The sequence below is a fragment of the Amphibalanus amphitrite genome, unplaced genomic scaffold, assembly GCF_019059575.1.
Source record: "Amphibalanus amphitrite isolate SeventyFive unplaced genomic scaffold, NRLGWU_Aamphi_draft 001559F_arrow, whole genome shotgun sequence".
Lineage (NCBI taxonomy): Eukaryota > Metazoa > Arthropoda > Thecostraca > Balanomorpha > Balanidae > Amphibalanus > Amphibalanus amphitrite.
Window position 1 is genome coordinate 121,885 of NW_024883052.1, and position 16,707 is coordinate 138,591.

General features: G+C 45.1%; 3 protein-coding genes across 3 annotated transcripts in view; all 3 read left to right on the top strand.

Annotated features, from left to right (window-relative positions):
* LOC122373836 (toll-like receptor 2 type-2) overlaps positions 1–1,669 on the top strand; it is a 35,806-nt gene extending 34,137 nt beyond the window's left edge. Inside the window, exon 7 of the mRNA XM_043352212.1 lies at positions 558–1,669. Within this exon, the coding sequence (XP_043208147.1) occupies positions 558–846 (289 nt within the window). The 3' untranslated portion in view covers positions 847–1,669. The remainder of the gene's footprint in view (positions 1–557) is intronic.
* Positions 1,670–4,362: 2,693 nt separating this feature from the next.
* On the top strand, positions 4,363–6,251 carry LOC122373833 (pupal cuticle protein-like). The gene is made up of 2 exons (XM_043352209.1): positions 4,363–4,712; positions 5,626–6,251. Exons 1-2 carry the CDS (start codon positions 4,704–4,706, stop codon positions 5,944–5,946), a joined length of 330 nt encoding a protein of 109 aa, XP_043208144.1. The 5' UTR covers positions 4,363–4,703; the 3' UTR covers positions 5,947–6,251.
* Positions 6,252–13,245: 6,994 nt separating this feature from the next.
* LOC122373832 (cuticle protein CP14.6-like) lies at positions 13,246–15,074 on the top strand. Its single transcript, XM_043352207.1, has 2 exons — positions 13,246–13,885; positions 14,573–15,074. Exons 1-2 carry the CDS (start codon positions 13,877–13,879, stop codon positions 14,921–14,923), a joined length of 360 nt encoding a protein of 119 aa, XP_043208142.1. The 5' UTR covers positions 13,246–13,876; the 3' UTR covers positions 14,924–15,074.
* The last annotated feature ends 1,633 nt before the right edge of the window (positions 15,075–16,707 follow it).

The following is a 16,707-nucleotide window of genomic DNA, read 5'->3' on the forward strand; positions in this document are numbered from 1 at the left end:
CGTGTGTAGCACGCGTTAAGTTGATAAAATTCTGACTATCTCTAACCACCACCTTGACCGGTCCACACTACTTCCAAAAAGTATCTCTCACCTCCCTGTCTTGCGACTTGCACCGCTCGCGCTAAAATCAATCTAGCTGCTCCCGGCAGTCTGACTCTGCCCGCCGCCCCGGGCTGCGCTGCCGTCGACAATGAGCTGGCATCATAGAAACGTGCATACTGTTTACCCGTACTATTATTAGATTTTTGTGCTGTTTAATGTTTTCTTTAAGTTAAAGTTGGCTTTCTCATTGCCGCCAATGCGTGGCGCCATCTGGAACCATGCTGGAGACGAGCGGCGCCATCTGCCGCCACTCCACTGCTCATTACTTGTGGCGCTGCCTGACTGGTGATGTGTGTTGTTTGTTTCTTTCCTAGTGTGTCGTTTATTTGTTTTGAATCGTAAAGATATGAAATAAATAAAGATATGAAAAAAAATCAATCTATCACCATCCTGCATTTGTCCTCCCTTCAGAAAATCAACCTCTTGCCAATCTGACTGCCTCACTCTGTTCGCAGGAAGTCGATCCTGGTGCTGACGGACCACTTTGCCAAATCACACTGGTGCCGCTGGGAGATGAACCTCGTCCAGTGTCGCCTCTTCGAGCAGACTCGCGACGACCTAATCCTGGTCAAACTGGGGAAGATCCGGTCCCGTCACCTGACACCCACCATACGCTACCTCATGAGGACGCGCATCTATATCGAGTGGGGTCCGAGTGCCCAGCAACAGCTGCTCTTCTGGGAGAGATTGCGAGCAGCGCTCAAAAAGCCCGGAGGCACACCAGAGCTGCCTAGGACTGTGTGAGGGACGTGGGAAGCGTGGGAAGGGACGGGGAGGGACGAGAGAGGAAGTTGATAGTGTGGGGGACGTAGAAAGGGGTGAAGAGGGACTCGGGAAGGCTAGGAATGGTGACAGGGATTTAGAAAGTGTGATGCCAGAGCCAGCGACGACTATGAGGAAAGGTTGTAAATGTGATGTGAAAAGGGGCGTAAGGGAATGAGGTGGGGGGTGGAGAGTGACAAAAACTGGGGAGAGAGAAATGAGAAGAAAGTGGGCAAGAGTGAAGTGGTGGATGTGAGAAATGGGTAGCGATAGCGCCTCCCATATGATGAAAGGAAAGCCTATAGCGATGTCATAGATTTGGGGGAAGTTAACTCGATGGGATAAATGCAGTGCAGTGAAGAAGGTCAGAATGAAGAGCGAGTGTTGAGTGCTAGCAAAGTGATGTGAAGTGAACATGCATGTTATCATGTTAGTTGTTGAAGCAAAGCGACGTCCGCAGATGAGAAGAAATAGTAGAGCGACCTTAAGTGCAGTTTATGCCAGTTGATGTTTATCTTTCCTTGCACAAATAATTTGCAGGAAACATCCACCAGTTGTCAGGCGAAGATGACACTGCGGTGGGCGGCGGGTGCATTAACTTTGTGTGAGCCTTCATGTGCAAGTGAGGGTATACCTGACACGTGGGAATTAGAGAAAGGCGCAAGTGAAGGCCATTGTGAGAGTTAACCCGCGCCCCGCTGGGGGGGGGGGCAGAATCTGCCCCCCCTCCCGTTTTTCGCCAATAACTTCTAAACGCGTTACGCCAGCGACGTCAAACTTTTAGTACCTTATCATACATCAATTTGACACGTTCCCTGAAAATTTGAGCGAAATCTGTCGGAAAATTTTTGAGAAATTGACGTTTTAGTGACGTCATGTTCGCCATTTTTGCCTAAAAAACGGCAAAATTTCAAACGCCGCTAACATCTTCATTTTTAAAGGAATTAAGACGTAACAAAAAAGGTTATACGTGTTTCCACTTTGTCTATCAAATGGCTATCTCGGTTTTTTGAAAATTTTGGATTTTGGCCAAAATTTTTCCAAAAAACTGACTTTTTTGGGAAAATATTTATAAAATCCAAAATTTTGAGTTTATCGAAAAAACCGGAATATATGTCAAAGAAGTGGTCTATGTGCACCTACATACCAATTTTTAGAAGAATCGGTTCAAAAATGTGGGAGTTATTCAAAATTTTATGACGTCACGACACAATTTTTTTTTGAAAAATGATTTTTTTGGAAGTTCTAGACCTCGTACGGAAACAAAAATAGCACCATTCGATTCGCCGTGAAAAACTGCATAGGATAGACACCTTTTTAGGCCTTAACAACCAACTTCAAAATTTGACCTCACTTGACCTGACCTTGACCTGACCTCGACCTGCAATTCATCCAGAGGTGGTCCATATCACTTATTGAGTGTGCCTATTGAATTCCATGAGTAAAATGACCCATAAAACATGTGTCGCACATGCCCTTTTCTATATTTTGTTTTTGGTGACCTGACCTGACCTGACCTGACCTTGACCTTGACCTTTGAATGACATTGTGTGCAACGAATATTGTCTTGGTAGTCTAAGAACACGTTTTGGGCAATCAGTCTCAGTCCATTCTTCGGCAACTACGGTGCAAGGCCGATACTGTAGAAACTTGCATTTTGTACCCTTGACCTGACCTTGACCTGACCTCTGACCTACTTAAGCAAAAAAAATTGGGCTCTTAAGATCCGCCTTGTTGAGAGCTTTCGATTGCCGTTTTCCCCGTCTTTCTACGACCATCGGTTCGGAAGTTAGACAGGGGGGGGGGGCAGAATCTGCCCCCCCCCCCAGCAGGGCGCGTATGGCTGAATAGCCCAGCGGGGCGCGGGTTAAGGAGAGCTCTTGTTTGTTTGTAGTTCTTGCTATAGTCATGAATAGCGTAAGTGCTGCGCACTGCGCTGTTACGTCACTTATTTTTGTTGTTTTGCCGGCGAGGAAACCATGTATAATGATGTGCTTAGCATTCAACAGACAAGCAGAACGTTGGTACTGAGTATTGAGTAAGGTAGTTTGGAACGCCTGGTAAAATCTATGACAGGTGTGGTAGGTGTTCCAAAAAATGTGCAATTAAGGGCAAGATGCGTGAGGGTAAAGGGTATCATACTGACACAATGAATGTAAATATGCCATTATTGTTATTGATATGTTTGCAGTGAAAAACATAGGGAAATGTTGTGCTGTTACGTCTATTTGTAATGTTGTTCGCTATGACAGGGAAGTGCATTTGTGTTAGCACCCATTCCATAGTTAGTTCATACTAGTGTAGTTTTAAAACCATCCAATTTTCCGAAACAGAACAAGAAAATGACGACGGAATTCGTTACTTGGCGTCACTCTTCTACTGCTTCTTTGCGTTTTTAGTTTTACGCATTCATAGTTTCATTCATTTGTATAGCACCCATGGTTTCAACACACAAACTTGTAGTACAATCCAACAGTCTTGCCACTCATGAATTTTTGTAGAGCGGACAAAATAACATCACACCTTGCAGACCAAGCTCTGTTCGTCATATGCTGGGCACAGTAAGGATTTAATTTTGCGGCTCATCTACATATTTGCCGTGGTTTTGTTTTGTTCTACCACAGACTGTTACAGACTTTGACATAGTTTCCGGTAGTGTACATTATGAATTGTGGTACCCAATGCCTAATTAATTTCACATCGCATCATCTCGTATGGGATGGGTCAGTCACAAACTAAGATGTATCACATTAACTATAGTCTGTCCCATAAGTTATGCGTAAATCCAGAAAGAATGGAACTCGAAGGTATCTGAATTATCAATCGTTGGTTTGGCATTGTACGTGCTACCTGGCAGGAATCAGCAATGTGTCAAGGGGTCCACGGATTCATATTCAAGTGGTCCTGAGTCATTTGAAATAAAGAGAAGGGGCCATGTGCCCATCAGATTCTACGGAGCACTTACTTGTTTGCTGTAAAAGTGTATTGTGTACTACAATTCTGCAGTGACGAGGTGAGCTCACCTAAAATATAATTATGTATGACATTGCATCAACAAACTTTATTGGCACCGTCAGTCCACAGAACCAGCCTATAATAGGCTACAGAGATTTGAGATCCACATACACTATTTTGGATATTAGAAAATGGTTCTAAGATACAGGCCTCACTTATACCTATGGCGTACTTATACCTCACCTTGCCAATGGCGTAACCATTAGACAAGGTGGTTACGCCAATTTTAAGATTTAGATAGTTTTTACGATCCCAGCAAATTATCCCCCTTTTACTTTTACTTTCTCCTGGGTGTTCTCTCTCTCTCTCTCTCTCTCTCTCTCTCTCTCTCTCTCTCTCTCTCTCTCTCTCTCTCTCTCTCTCTCTCTCTCTCTCTCTCTCTCTCTCTCTCTCTCTCTCTCTCTCTCTCTCTCTCTCCCCCACCCCTCAATCGTCCTGTCCTATCAATTCCTCACTTCGTACCCATTTCTGCGCTCTTTCCAGACACACAGTGACTCACCGGTCCACGACCACTCAGCGTCCTCTAGGCTCTAACTACCTCTCCTGCGCCTCCCAGCCACCAGTCATCCTTGCGACAGCATTCCAGTCGAGGTAATCGTGTCAATGATCAAGATTAGCGTGCAGCCGCTATCCAACGCACCGTGGTGGGATTTCGACCTGGTAAAACGGGAGAAGAACATGAAACTGACGCCAGGTGACCGGTAAACCAGTCCGATTATGGCGGAGAGCCGGTATAAAAGCAGAACAGGCGTGTGTCAGAGCACAGTGCAGCACTTTCGAGCATCTCTGTCGCTTGCTTTCCTCGGACCTCCGACCAACCCAACATGAAACTGGTGAGTGGTGCAGTGAAACGCGGTGAAACAGTGACTGAAACAAAGATGAATTAAAGGTCTATCAATGCAAGGTGAAACAGAGTGAAATAGACGTCAAAGGTTAAAATCACAATTTGTGTAAAAATTTTCCCCTAAAAAAGAAAGCATATGTTTAGTGGAACTTGAAAGCATGAAATACGAAGTGCATTTATCCCGGATTTTTTTTTTCTTCTAACGCCTGGTATTGACCGATGTGCTCTTCAATATACCAAACTCTATATTCTGGCTCCTTGTAAAAAAGTAGTCGCGAACAATGACCCACAGATGGATCATCAAAACTGTTTTATCCGCCGGCGAGAAGTTTGACACCTAACTTCTACACGGCGAAAACTTTTGACAGGTTATTAATGACCAAAACGCTCGCAGAAAAAAACTGATCGGCCTAATCGCTCCACAGCAATAGTGAATGAGTCCCCAAATCCTGAGAAGTACTGGTTTTTACTGGAATTAGCCAGGCACGAGGCCAATTTTCTTTCGTCCGTTCGCTTGTAAACTCTATTTCCGGTCCTCAGTCAGTCAGCATAGACTATAAGGTATATTGTGCATACGTTTTGTGTCTGGATAGTTGACATTTGACTTGGCCAATAGTTCTGCTCTTCACCAACAGTATGCACTTTTTTCATAAGAAACCACAGCAAATTTACGCATGAATTTCATGCATAAATCTGCACAGGACTTTCATATCTTTTTGTATGCATGCTTGCTGTTCAGACGTCCAACATAATTTCGAAGTGCTAAAGTCGCAAAAAGTAATTTTGTTTGTGAAAACGTGCTGAATGTGATAAGCTGTAATAAAAGGCCCTTGATTTTCTGTGTTTACCTCAATTTTCTTCAAGCCATTTATGTTCATTCACTTATCATCTCTCTTTTTCAGTTCGTTCTGTTCGCCCTGGTGGCCGTGGCTGCCTGCCAGTACGTGCCTGGCAGCGACAAGGAGGCCCAGATCCTGAAAAACGAATTCGAGCAGGCCATCGACAACAGCTACCGCAGTGACGTCGAAACCACCAACGGCATCGTCCAACAGGCGGCTGGCGAGAGCATCCCGGGCCCCGAGCCGGAGACGGGCACCTCTCGCCAGAAGGGCAGCTACCAGTACGTCACCCCCGAGGGCCAGACGATCCGCGTCGACTGGGAGGCCGACGAATTCGGCTACCGCGCCGTCTCCGACGCCATCCCCAAGGCGCCGCTTCTGTAGAAGAAAAGAACCCACCAATTGCCGACTTTTTGAAGATGAAGTGTTTCACCGTGCCTCAGACTTGTGAAGTGAAATTTGCCGACGCGCGTGCGTATTCGTGAGTCATAAAAGATCGTTCAGCTATCGACAAACAAACGATAATGGAACGGTTGATGAACGCGAATTAAACGGCGCACGTGCTGCGATCCATCAGGGACCTTACGATCTGCGCAGACTGGATGCACAGTGGATGCTTTGTGGATAACAAAATGGACAATATCATCATTGTGCTGCACTGTCTGACAAATACACATACTTGTTCCTAACATTTTTACCTGCTCAAAGGCTGTGAAACGGCCTGTAAAAGATCTTAAATTTGCCGACAAACTTTCCCGACAGTTACCCTTTTGAATTTTGCCAACAGCTAAGACGCAGCTAAGAGAGGGGACAAAAAAGCTCTCACGGGCCTTTATGAGGCCAATCAAATCATGGTGCGGCTAAGGTTTGGTCATCAAGTCGCGTTTAGTTACTATATCAGAAATCATATTGAGTCAAAAGTTATTACAGTAAAATATTTTTTCGTGAAAACGGCTATTTTTCGAAATTTTGCCCTCTGGTGGGTGGCGGCTAAATCGTTGGTCCTAGGTCAAATCTGAGGGACAACACTCGAGAAGGAGCGCTAAAAGGGCTATCGAATACGCTTTTCCGCGGCGCTGTAGCTCTATTGGTTCCCGAGTTATGTGCCGGAATTTCGAAAAATGTTAACCCGCCCCGGGCCGGGGGTGTTTGAACCCCCCCTACGGTTTTCGCAGATATCTCAAAAACGGCGGCGCTCCGCGCCGCCGTTTTTTGCAAACCTGTTTGTGCATCTGTTCCGCACATGTTGTGAAAATTTCAGACCCAGGTCACCTTAGGTCAGGTCACCAGGATACGCCAAGTGACCTCACTTCAGAAAAAATAAGAATGCTCGTCATAGCTACACCGACTAAATGATTGCCTTGAAACTTTCAGCCATTGATTAGAGCAACACTATCTATAAGATGCTTATCTCGGAATTTGGATATCGGTGACCTAAGGTCAGGTCAATTTTGCGGCCTCTCCATTATAAGTCAATGGGAGAAAATTGAAAAGCGTCTGTTTTGCACGAACGCTATTCTAGAAACTCTCAAACATCGAGATGTAGGTAAAATTGACACACTGAACCAGAAAATGGCAACTGTGACCCCTCGTTATGTCCCCGAGGTCATCTCAGGTCACGAACAGAATCTAACAGTTTTTCGCTAATAACTTCTGATAGAGGCGTGCTAGAGCGCTGAAAACGCCTTAGATGTGTCCGGCTCGACGTTGCGGATCGACTGATATGCAACATGACCTTTTCCGGTCAGGTCATGACCTTGACCTGAGGTCAAATTTTCAAGTTGACCTTTCAAGGTCAAATTATAATTCATTCGACGCGCCTCGACGAGAGGAACACGATGCTGGCAAAAGTAATGTCATGGCTCTTTTGAGTCAAAAGTTATTGCCGAAAAAACGCTTTTCGTAAAATCGGCTATTTTTGGAGTTTTTGCCCTCTGGAGGCTAAACCGTTGACCTGAGGTCAAATCTGAGAACATTACTCAGAAAGGTCTGTAAAAGGGCTATCGAATGCGCGTTTCTGCAGCGCTGTAGCTCTATCGGTTCCCGAGATAGCCGTCGGCAGTTTTCAAAATGTTGAAATAGTCAACAATTTACCTTTGGTGACCTCTGGTGACCTGACCTTTGACCTAACCCCAAAAATAACCCTAGTGTTTTCGTCCTTATTTTAGACGTTCTTTCGATTGCCACTTACCGCGTGTCGCTACGTGGCCCAGGAGCCGAGTTAGAAGGGGGGGGGTTCAGACACCCCCGGCCCGGCGCGAAATCAATTACGATATTTTAGGGTTCTGATTTCAAATTTTGCATTCGTATTTAAAACCTCGCTGGCCGAAGGGGGCGGGTGCCGCCCCTTAGGTTTTTTCGCGATTCTCTGAAGTCGATGGAGCCAGAAATTTGATATGGCAGAACTCTGATTCAAGGCGCCAGATCTTTGTCACCAATCGCATTTTCGGGTCGGGTCAGATCACTGAACTATGGTGCCACAAGTGAACCTCTACAAGATCCTAAAGCGTCGCAACTTTCCTGAGGTCAAGTCAGTCAAATGACCTCACCATAATGATTCAACAGAGGAAATATGGCAATTGTTATTTTGGCGCCGGAAATGATCTCAAACTACCTCAAGCACATGTGATCATAATTTATTGCACTCATTGCAGGGTTCAATGCTTCTTTCCCTTTGCGTCGTTGAACTCAAGTGACGTCTTTTATGACGTCACGTGAGACGTCATTTATGACGTCACCAGGGTCAAAGGAGCTTTTTGTGACACTAGGGTCATAGGAATTTTTCGTCAATAGCTCCCGATTAAACTGAGCTAGCGAATCGGGAAAGCCATCAATGAACTCTGCTACACCTGCCTGAATTGAACAACATGCAATATGACCTCTTTCGGCCAACTTCGTGACCTAAGTGGCTCTGCCTCTAACCTGACCTTGTCAACACCTTAAGCTGACCTCAATGAAATAAAAAAGTATCAATCTACGCTCCTCTGCATGGAGGCCACGATGATGCCAAAATAAGCGGCGTTGCAACTGTTTTTGGTTCAGCTATTTATCAAAAACCGAACCCGTATTTTGGTGCTTTTGACCTGACCTCAGAGTTCACCGGTTAACCCGAGACCTAGAAAAGGGGTACCAGTAGCTGCGTCTCGTAACAGCGCACGGGCTCGTTTTTTTTCTGAGAGACCATAGCTCAATAAGAAGCAAAACGGTGAGGGGTCGTACCGACCCCTCCACCCTAGGCCGGGACATACGTAGAAAGCCAAAAGCTCCGGCGAATGTAAAAATGATGTGATGTTGCATTTGAGGTAGGTCGGGTTGGTCGCATACGGTGAGACATGAAACGTCCCACTGATTGTTCTTGGCATATGTCTAAATACACGGATAGGTAACTTTGCCACGTGCTGTTCAGTTAAAAAACTACATGGTTTTCAAATGTTCAAATGAATGCAGAAAAAATCAACAAATCAAATCGCCATTTTGGCCTGTCATGTCGAGAAATAACAGGTCTTTAAGGTGAAAAAGAGATCAAAGGTCATTTATGTCATTGCACCAAATGATTTTTCCGAGTTATCTGCAAAGGGGATTTTCACGAGTCCATAGAAAAGTTCATCGCCACCCTCCGCTTGTTATCAGCGTTACAGATGAAATATCGAGGGTTCCATCCGACCATTTTTTTCTAACCCGGCAGTTGCTGGGGTATTTCGCCACCCACCGTTTGCTGGGGGGGGGGGGGGCGTTAAACGCCCCCAGCCGATAACTCGAGAACCAATAGGCGCAGCGAAACGCGCGAGACGGCAAACGAAAGAACGCGACGAGACGCTTCAGATGAGTACTTTTAAGTTGAACTTTGAGGTCACAGGTCGGGTCAAGGTCAGGTCAAAAATCTGAAATCGGGCTTTCAGTAGCATGGATTTCAGGACTTCGCAATGGGCGCCTCTCGTCATAAACTCTGTCAAAACGGTGCACAGGTGCACAATCCATCATATAAGGCTTACAAGAGTGTCAGCGCCATGTAGGGGTCAATCAAGCATAGGTCAGGGTCAAGGTCAGGTCAACCGGGTAGGCACATATCCCCGAAAATCAAAACTGATATTCGTAGCCTGTGACACATGTTATATGGGTAATTTGGGGCGTAGAACACGATGATGACATTCATTTTATCATATGTGTACGTATTTGGCTCAAAAAGTTCAATTTAAGAAATGCATGTATCATGGTCGTGAAGTAGTCACGAGAAATTGTCAAGATTCAGTTCAAGATTTTGGAAAATGCGAAATGATAATCAATAATCGAAGATAGCCATTTGATTGTTCATGGTTTTGGCAGTCTAATGGCGTCTTTGGCATGTCTGTATGTCTATTTTGTGATTTTATATGATTTTTTGAACATATGCCGTTTTTGGTCGAAAACTCAGAAATCATGACGTCACAGAAACCTCGATATCTCAAAAATTTTTCGACCGATTTTTTTGAAACTTTGTCACAATACACTTCAATCAATTCCCTACAGGTACCCAAAATTTGGCGCGCCTGCGGTGCGCCGTTTTTATGCTATGGCCCCGCGAAAAAAGTGGGGGCGTTTAACGCCCCCCCAGCAACTCGCGGGTTAAAGGGTGCGAACTGCGGGGTTACCTTTCCATCTCAAATGTGTATCACGTACGTACTCAAATGTGTTCCACGACAAATCGACAAGTGCCCTGCACCCTCATATTTTATTTTTTGCTTAAAATTGGTCTAATGGGTTGTGATGGGCGGGGAAGCCAGCTGTGGCGAGGATTTTTTTCTTCGAACAACGGTTTCCGAGATATAGCCTCGGGCAATTCCTGGAGGTCACGCTGCAACCTTATGTTTGGCGGCTTATAACTCAGAAACTATTGGTTTTCTATGATAAAAACTTTATATGGTTCAACTCACAATCACCAACAAACATTTTGGCTATCTCGGATTTTCAATTTTTGAAAATTTTGATCACGTGACCTTTTGACTTATTTTTCGGACCTTGATATTTTCCCCACTGAAAGTTGCAATTTTGTATGATGACGATTAAAGCCTTATCAATTATCATTCATATGCGATAATAAAAAAGTGGTTATCGCCCTGCGTTGACCTCAGGTCAGGTCATTTTTATGACTTGTCCATTATTACGAGCGGGAGCGTCAGCGAGATCTCGAGAACAAAGCAAGATAGCGACAAGCGGTAAACGGTACAGGGTACACACGGATAAGATCTATAATTTTTACAGAGGTCATTTTCAGGTCAGGTCAAAGATGACGTCACAGGAGCAAAAAGGAAGTCAAAATAGCGGCACTACATACATATATGAAGTTTTTCTCGAATAACTTTCAAGGTATCCCAGCTAGGAACAAACTAATAGCACCATCGTGATCCTCTCGTTGATCCGCATCGAAACATATGTATGTTGACCTCGAAAGGTCGAAAGGTCAAAAGTTGACCTTAGGTCACGTGACCTCTCAACTTTTGTGGTCAACTTTTGACCTTTCGACCTTTCGAGGTCAACATACATATGTATGTTTCGATGCGGATCGACGAGAGGATCACGATGGTGCTATTAGTTTGTTCCTAGCTGGGATACCTTGAAAGTTATTCGAGAAAAACTTCATATATGTATGTAGTGCCGCTATTTTGACTTCCTTTTTGCTCCTGTGACGTCATCTTTGACCTGACCTGAAAATGACCCCTGTAAAAATTATAGATCTTATCCGTGTGTACCCTGTACCGTTTACCGCTTGTCGCTATCTTGCTTTGTTCTCGAGATCTCGCTGACGCTCCCGCTCGTAATAATGGACAGGTCATAAAAATGACCTGACCTGAGGTCAACGCAGGGCGATAACCACATTTTTTATTATCGCATATGAATGACAATTGATAAGGCTTTAATCGTCATCAGACAAAATTGCAACTTTCAGTGGGGACAATATCAAGGTCACTCATCAAAAAATAGGTCAAAAGGTCACGTGATCAAAATTTTCAAAAATTGAAAATCCGAGATAGCCAAAATGTTTGTTGGTTGATTGTGAGTTGAACCATATACAATTTTTATCAGAGAAAACCAATAGTTTCTGAGTTATAAGCCGCCAAACATAGGGTTGCAGCGTGACCTCCAGGAATTGCCCGAGGCTATATCTCGGAAACCGTTGTTCGAAGAAAAAAATCCTTGCCACAGCTGGCTTCCCCGCCCATCACAACCCTTTTCACCAGTTTTCAACGAAGAATAAAATATGCGGGTGCAAATTTAATTTTTTATTTGTCGATTTGTCGTGGAACGCCCCTTTAAAGGTAAATAACCATCTACCTATGACCCCCATCTGGTGAAACATTTTGCCATTACCAAAACTTTGAATAACCCGCGCCCCACTGAGCTATTCAGCCATACGCGCCCTGCTGGAGGGGGGGGGGGGGCAGATTCTGCCCCCGTCTAACTTCCGAACCGATGGTCGTAGAAAGACGGGGGAAAAGGCAATCGAAAGCTCTCAACAAGGCGGATCTTAAGAACCGATTGTTTTTGCTTAAGTAGGTCAGAGGTCAAGGTCAAGGTCAGGTCAAGGGTACAAAATGCAAGTTTCTACAGTATCGGCCTTGCAGCGTAGTTGCCGAAGAATGGACTGAGACTGATTGCCCAAAACGTGTTTTAGGCTACCAAGACAATATTCGTTGCATACAATATCATGCAAAGGTTAAGGTCAAGGTCAGGTCAGGTCACCAAAAACGAAATATAGAAAAGGGCATGTGCGACACATGTTTTATGAGTCATTTTATTCATAGAATTCAACAGGCACACTCCATAAGTGATATGGACCACATCTGGATGAATTTTAGGCCGAGCTCAGGTCAAGGTCAGGTCAAGTGAGGTTAAATTTTGAAGTTGGTTGCTAAGACCTGAAAAGGTGTCTATCTGATGCAGTTTTTCACGACTAATCGAATGGTGCTATTTTTATTTCCGTCCAAGATCTAGAACTTCCAACAAATTCTTTTTTTCAAAATTTTTGTGTGTCCGGACGTCATAAAAATTTAAATAACTCTCATATTTTTTAACCAGTTCTTTTAAAAATTGGTATGTAGGTGACCTCAGAGTTCATTGACGACTTCTCTGGCATATACATATTCGTTTTTTATACACTCAAAATTTTGGATTTCATAATCATTTTTCCCCAAAACTCAGTTTTTGAAAAAAATGGGCCACAATTTTCAACAAACCGAGATAGCCAATTGATAGACAAAGTAGAATCACGTATACCCTTTTTGTTACGTCTTGATTCCTTTAAAAATGAAGATGTTAGCGGCGTTTGAAGTTTTGCCGTTTTTGAGGCGAAAATGGCGTGACATGACGTCACTTAAACGTCATTTGATCAAATATTGTCCGAAAGATTTCGCTCAAATTTTCAGGGAACGTGTTAAATTAGTGTATTATAGGGTACTGAAAGTTTGACGTTATTGGCATAACGCATTTAGAAGTTATTGGCGAAAAATGGGAGTCGGGGCAGATTCTGCCCCCCCCCCCCCCCCCCAGCGGGGCGCGGGACAAAGTCGAGCAGCATGACAAGAAAATAAGACAAAAAAAAAAGAAACGAGGAAGTGAAAAAACACGGAACAAATAGTGCATGTTTTGCACTATTTATTCCGTGTTTTTCTACTCGTCTCTATCAATATACAAACGAGGAAGCCTGTCAGTTGAGGTTGCTGTCAGATCACGGCCATGACGAGGGAGCAATCAGCCATAACGCTTCGTTCAAGTATTTGAGCTTCGTCATTTGAGTGGATCGAAGCAGCTAATGCACATGTCATTATCGGTTGCCACTTGCCAGATCTGTTTTAAGCAATGATCAAGGTAATGCACCGTGTATCCGGTTCATTTAATGGGCCGCTGTTCCAATATTGTCAGGCCTGTCAGTTAAAGTGCTCCCGTCCGACAACAACCATCTAATCGTCTGTCATACCGCCCGACAACTGCTAGCCATCTGTCATCCCACTCGACATCCTTCTAATCATTCGTCATACAGCCCGACAACATCTTTCCAGACGTCAGTCGTCCCGCCTGGCTTCCACTCTCCACTGCCGGACCCGTGCACCGCACGGCAGCCTCCGCCGATTAGCGGCTCCGGCACTGATGATTAGTGTGACGAGGCCCCTGGTGATTGGTGACGACACCCCCCCCCCACCCCACCCCCTCCCGACCGTCCGGCCCCCCGGTCACGGATAACTGCGGTCAGCCGGGCGTCGGGTATATAAGAGAAGACGTGCACAGTGGCTCACACTCACACTTCTCACGGGTCCGGCAGCCAATCAACGTCACCGTCGTCATGAAGCTGGTGAGAACAAACGCGAGATCGTATATATTTTATTCGTTTTAAAGGAGCCCGTGATAACGTTTTATGGTATTGAGTTATGATTTTCTTTGGAATCTTGGATGCACTTCAAACTTCGATCAGCAAAGCTGTGAACCTTCCTGCATCTCACTTTTGAGGTGGCATGTTTAGGTGTAAGGGTTTTGTAAGTGGCGTATTGATTGCTCAATTAATTTGGACGCAAAAATATATGCTATTACTCGATTGATATCTATTGAATAAATTGTGCACGCAATTTTGAACCGTATGAATTTTGGACTGTAAAAAACGATTGGGATCTGTACTCTGTAGGTAGAAAAGGAAGGGCTGTTTGTAAAAATTTGTCACCGTGCTCGTTACGTTTTTTGAAACTAGCTAAAAATTGTATCAAGTGTCTATGAACTAAGTAAATTTTGCAAATCCCTAGCCTTTTTGGATAGGTGAAAACAGGAAGCAGTTATGGCTTATGAAAAGTCATCAGCAGAGCAAATCATATTGTTGATGCCAAATAATTTTGCAGACGCCTAGTGTCTTGTTCTATTCATGAATGACTGACACATGACAATGGCATGACATTTTCTTTTTTGGCTTTCGATGACTAGCTTTGTGCTTGACTTTATTTCTGTTCTGTGTATCTTGTTTCAATTAATTCACACTTCTTCTCCTTTTCAGTTCGTTCTGTTCGCCCTGGTGGCCGTAGCTGCCTGCCAGTACGTGCCTGGCAGCGACAAGGAGGCCCAGATCGTCAAGAACCTGTACGAGGCGGCCGTGGACAACAGCTTCGTGACCGACGTGGAGACCTCCAACGGCATCCTGGTCAAGGCGTACGGCGAGAGCCTGCCGGGCCCCGAGCCGGAGACGGGCACCTCGCGCCAGAGCGGCAGCTACCAGTACGTCGCGCCCGACGGCCAGACGATCCGCGTCGAATGGGAGGCCGACGAGAGGGGCTACCGCGCCACCTCGGACGTCATTCCCGAGGGAGCCGACGGCCGGGCGGCCGCCACCGGCGAGCAGCAGTTCTAGACGGGCGCCGAGCGACGGGCCGCGTCGGCACCGACAGCCGCCGACGCGCCGGAATTGACATCAAGGAGCGCCCACCTGGACCGGAGATGTCACGTGTGATCCTGTGTAATATAAACGCCAAACGAATCCTATATACACTCATGATATTACATCGAATATTTTTCTTAGCTCAGACGAGTGTCGTCATAGCCCACTAGTAAGACGTAAGACGCCTTTTGGGCGACAAACGAGCGAGCGAGATGGTGTGACCCCTGGACGAACGAAAGTACACTGCGAGCCCCCAACTGACTTGCGCAGGCCACCTATCTAGCCGACCGATAAAGGTGTGGCCACGTGCAATATGACACCCGAACTGGATTATGCAGGTTACCCTAATAATCGTTCCCTGGCATCTAATCGAATTTAAACTGCATTGTCCCAACCCTTCTCGATACATGGAAACGGCCTCCTGAGCGTGCGCACGTGCAAGCAAAACCCAACAGACTTGTGACAGGCACCCTGCCACATGTCTCTAGCGGTGTACCAAATTTTAGCGCAATCGGCAACCGGAACCTGCCGTTCTCGAGATCTGGAAGTGACCCCTGCACGTGCTCACGTGCACTACCCCAACCGTGATTATGAAACTGCGTTCCTCGTGGGGTGCCTAGCCTACCAGTACCGACATGCAAAGTTTCCGTGGCACGTGAAGTGAAGATTACCCACATACATTCGAGAGTAGTTCGATGCTTGGCAAAAGGATAGATCTATCTAGTGCAGAAAGCTGCTTGTTGATCGGTCGAGTGGTTGCCGAGATAAAAGGCTCTCAGAAGCGTCACGGGACCGGGCCGGGCCGGCTCCCTATGCCCCTATGACGGGTCACTATGCTCGCTCAATCGCTAACAACTACTTTTTCTACTTAAAGTCAAATAATAAAAAACATGCAAAGCGTGTGTCATGCTAATCACGATAAAAACAAAACTATGCTTTGAAATTATAATCAACCACAAATCAGCTTAGCTATGCACCTTCCATGAAGAGATCCGGTGATGGTGTCAGCGCGATGACTTGTCTCAAGGTCATCCTGACAAGACCAAGACCATCTTTGATTGGCAAAAATAATCTGCACGGCTTATTTGGTCGAACATCTAACGGTTAAGTTAATAGCGATGCGTCAGAACTATGGACGCCTGATAATCATGCTATTTATTTTATTGAGCTTCTGTGCAGCGCACAATGCACAATGCAACATTTCGGTGCAGCATCATCGCAAAAACAAGTCAGCGATGAACTTTCACCGATGAACGGAGACCCAGGCAGCCAGACGACGCGACAGTAAAAACACGTCTCAATGTATAAATCGTGAGAGAATGTTCCACCTTCTGCCTTTACAACATGAAGCCCATAGTTCAGGCCACGGCTGCCAGGTCCTATTCCGTAGCACCTGCTTTGATCAGAGCTGTCCGAGTGTTCATGACTACTTCGGAAATTAATAGGCTGAGTTGTGGAGCTACGAAATTGGAATTAAGACTGTGGAAAATGAAACAAATCATTGAAAGGTCAGTCTCACCACACCACACATATTCATGTCACCGCAATTCTTTCATTAAATGCTGACAATGGTTTCTGAAAATGAAAATATGACATAAGACAAAAAAGGATTAAGAAATAAAAATGTATCACTTTCGCCGTATGATACCATACCAATGAATAGAGAAATGTAAAAGAATACAAAGACAGTTTCACTTAATGTGATACCACTTACCAGAGAGTGATAGACGAATAGCAATGTGTAAATAAGCCTGTAA